Genomic DNA, 1,597 nt, shown 5'->3' with positions numbered 1-1,597 from the left:
TGGAAACTGATCAATTATATATACTGTGTTTAAAATTAATAACCATTAATTAATTCAAAGGAGATGGTTCGCTTAGGCACCTCACCTGAAGCTTGGGTACTGCAGCAATCTGCGTCATGCTTCACGCATAATCAACGACCACTTCGGAGATTCATATATATATATATATTCTGCGGAGTACTGGTCTCAACGTGACCCTCTAGCACGCAGTCTCAACCTTAACTTGGGTTTCACGTGCCTTTTCTTCCCTTGGCCGCCCCAGTTACACATCAATATTTAAATACAGCTAGCTATGCTAAATACAATGGTTCAAAACTCGATCGAACCCACGACATAATCAAAGGTCATCACAATGCAATCCTTTCAACACCAACACTCGCATCCACCCCACAATGCATTAATCTCCGTTGAATCCTCCATCCAGAATCTCATGAAGAATTGGCTCAGGAGGCAGAGATGGCACCGCCTCTTCTTGATAAATTCCAGTACCAGAGAGCAGCAGGAGGACAGCGCAAACAGAGCTCCATGGAGAACCCACTTGGCCAATTTCCTCGAATCCCCCGGGCTTCGTGTCATCACCATGGCTCTTCTCCTTCTCGACATCATCATAACCATCCTCGAGCTTTCGTCCTCTTTACACCGTTCATGTCCGCGCACGAAGAGCAGGATAGAAACTGAAACTTGGCTCCACTGGTTGGGCATTGCAATCTTGAGCCTGCTCTCGGCGAAAACCATGGCGCTGGCGGTGGGGCTCGGCGCCTTGTTCTTTAGGCGGCCGGGTTATGTCTTGGACGGTGTGGGGGTGGTGGCAGCACTGGCGTTGGAGGCATTGTTGGAGACGGATGGAGGAGGATTGCTGTTGGTGGTGAGCTTGTGGCGCATGGTGAGGGTGGTGGAGAGCGCGTTTGAGCTAAGTGATGAGGCCATCGAGGCGCAGATTGAAGGGATAGTAATGCAGTTTGAGGCGCTCCGGGAGGAGAATAGGAGACTTTCGAGGATCGTAGCCCAGAAGGATGCGGTAATAAAGATGCTACAAGAAGAACTCAACCGATATCAACATCATGAATCGGGATTGACATCCTCCTCTTCGGTACCCACTTGAATGGATGCCATGACGGTAGAATTTAAAGTACTAGCTATATTGGGGTATTGAAGGAATAGGAAAAAAATTAAATTCCTGTGTTAATTGGTGTTTGGGATATGAATTTGATTTGGATTTATGTGAATTTTAAAGAAATTCAATACAATTTTACCTTACTTTTTATTGAAATTCACCTAAATCCAAATTCAAAATCTAAATAGTGCGTCCTCAAACCTAGAGTCAATAAAATATTAAAAGAATAGGAATAAAACTATTATTATAGAGAAGAAATGGTTGCATGATTTATGCTCTCAACTCACCAGCAATTCCGTCCTCTCTTAATTCTTCATAAGAGACACCCTCTCTCTCTCTCTCTCTCTCTCTCTCTCTCTTAATTAAGAGCTAGCGGTATCTTCCAAATGAAGGAACTAATGCATGATTTATACTCATAGCTAAGTCACAATTATATCTCTCTCCTAATTCCCCTTAAGACCAAAATAATATATCTTCTTCAAT

The 1,597-nt window shown here is 43.7% G+C and overlaps 1 protein-coding gene across 1 annotated transcript; it reads left to right on the top strand.

Moving 5' to 3' along the window:
• The first annotated feature begins 312 nt into the window (after window positions 1-312).
• LOC131150477 (uncharacterized) lies at window positions 313-1,270 on the top strand. Its single transcript, XM_058101203.1, has one exon. The coding sequence runs from the start codon at window positions 353-355 to the stop codon at window positions 1,100-1,102; it is 750 nt and encodes a 249-aa protein (XP_057957186.1). The 5' UTR covers window positions 313-352; the 3' UTR covers window positions 1,103-1,270.
• Window positions 1,271-1,597: the final 327 nt, after the last annotated feature.

This window comes from Malania oleifera, chromosome 3 (genome assembly GCF_029873635.1).
Source record: "Malania oleifera isolate guangnan ecotype guangnan chromosome 3, ASM2987363v1, whole genome shotgun sequence".
Lineage (NCBI taxonomy): Eukaryota > Viridiplantae > Streptophyta > Magnoliopsida > Santalales > Ximeniaceae > Malania > Malania oleifera.
The sequence above is the reverse complement of the archived record's forward strand: the minus strand, read 5'-3'. Positions and strand labels throughout refer to the sequence as shown.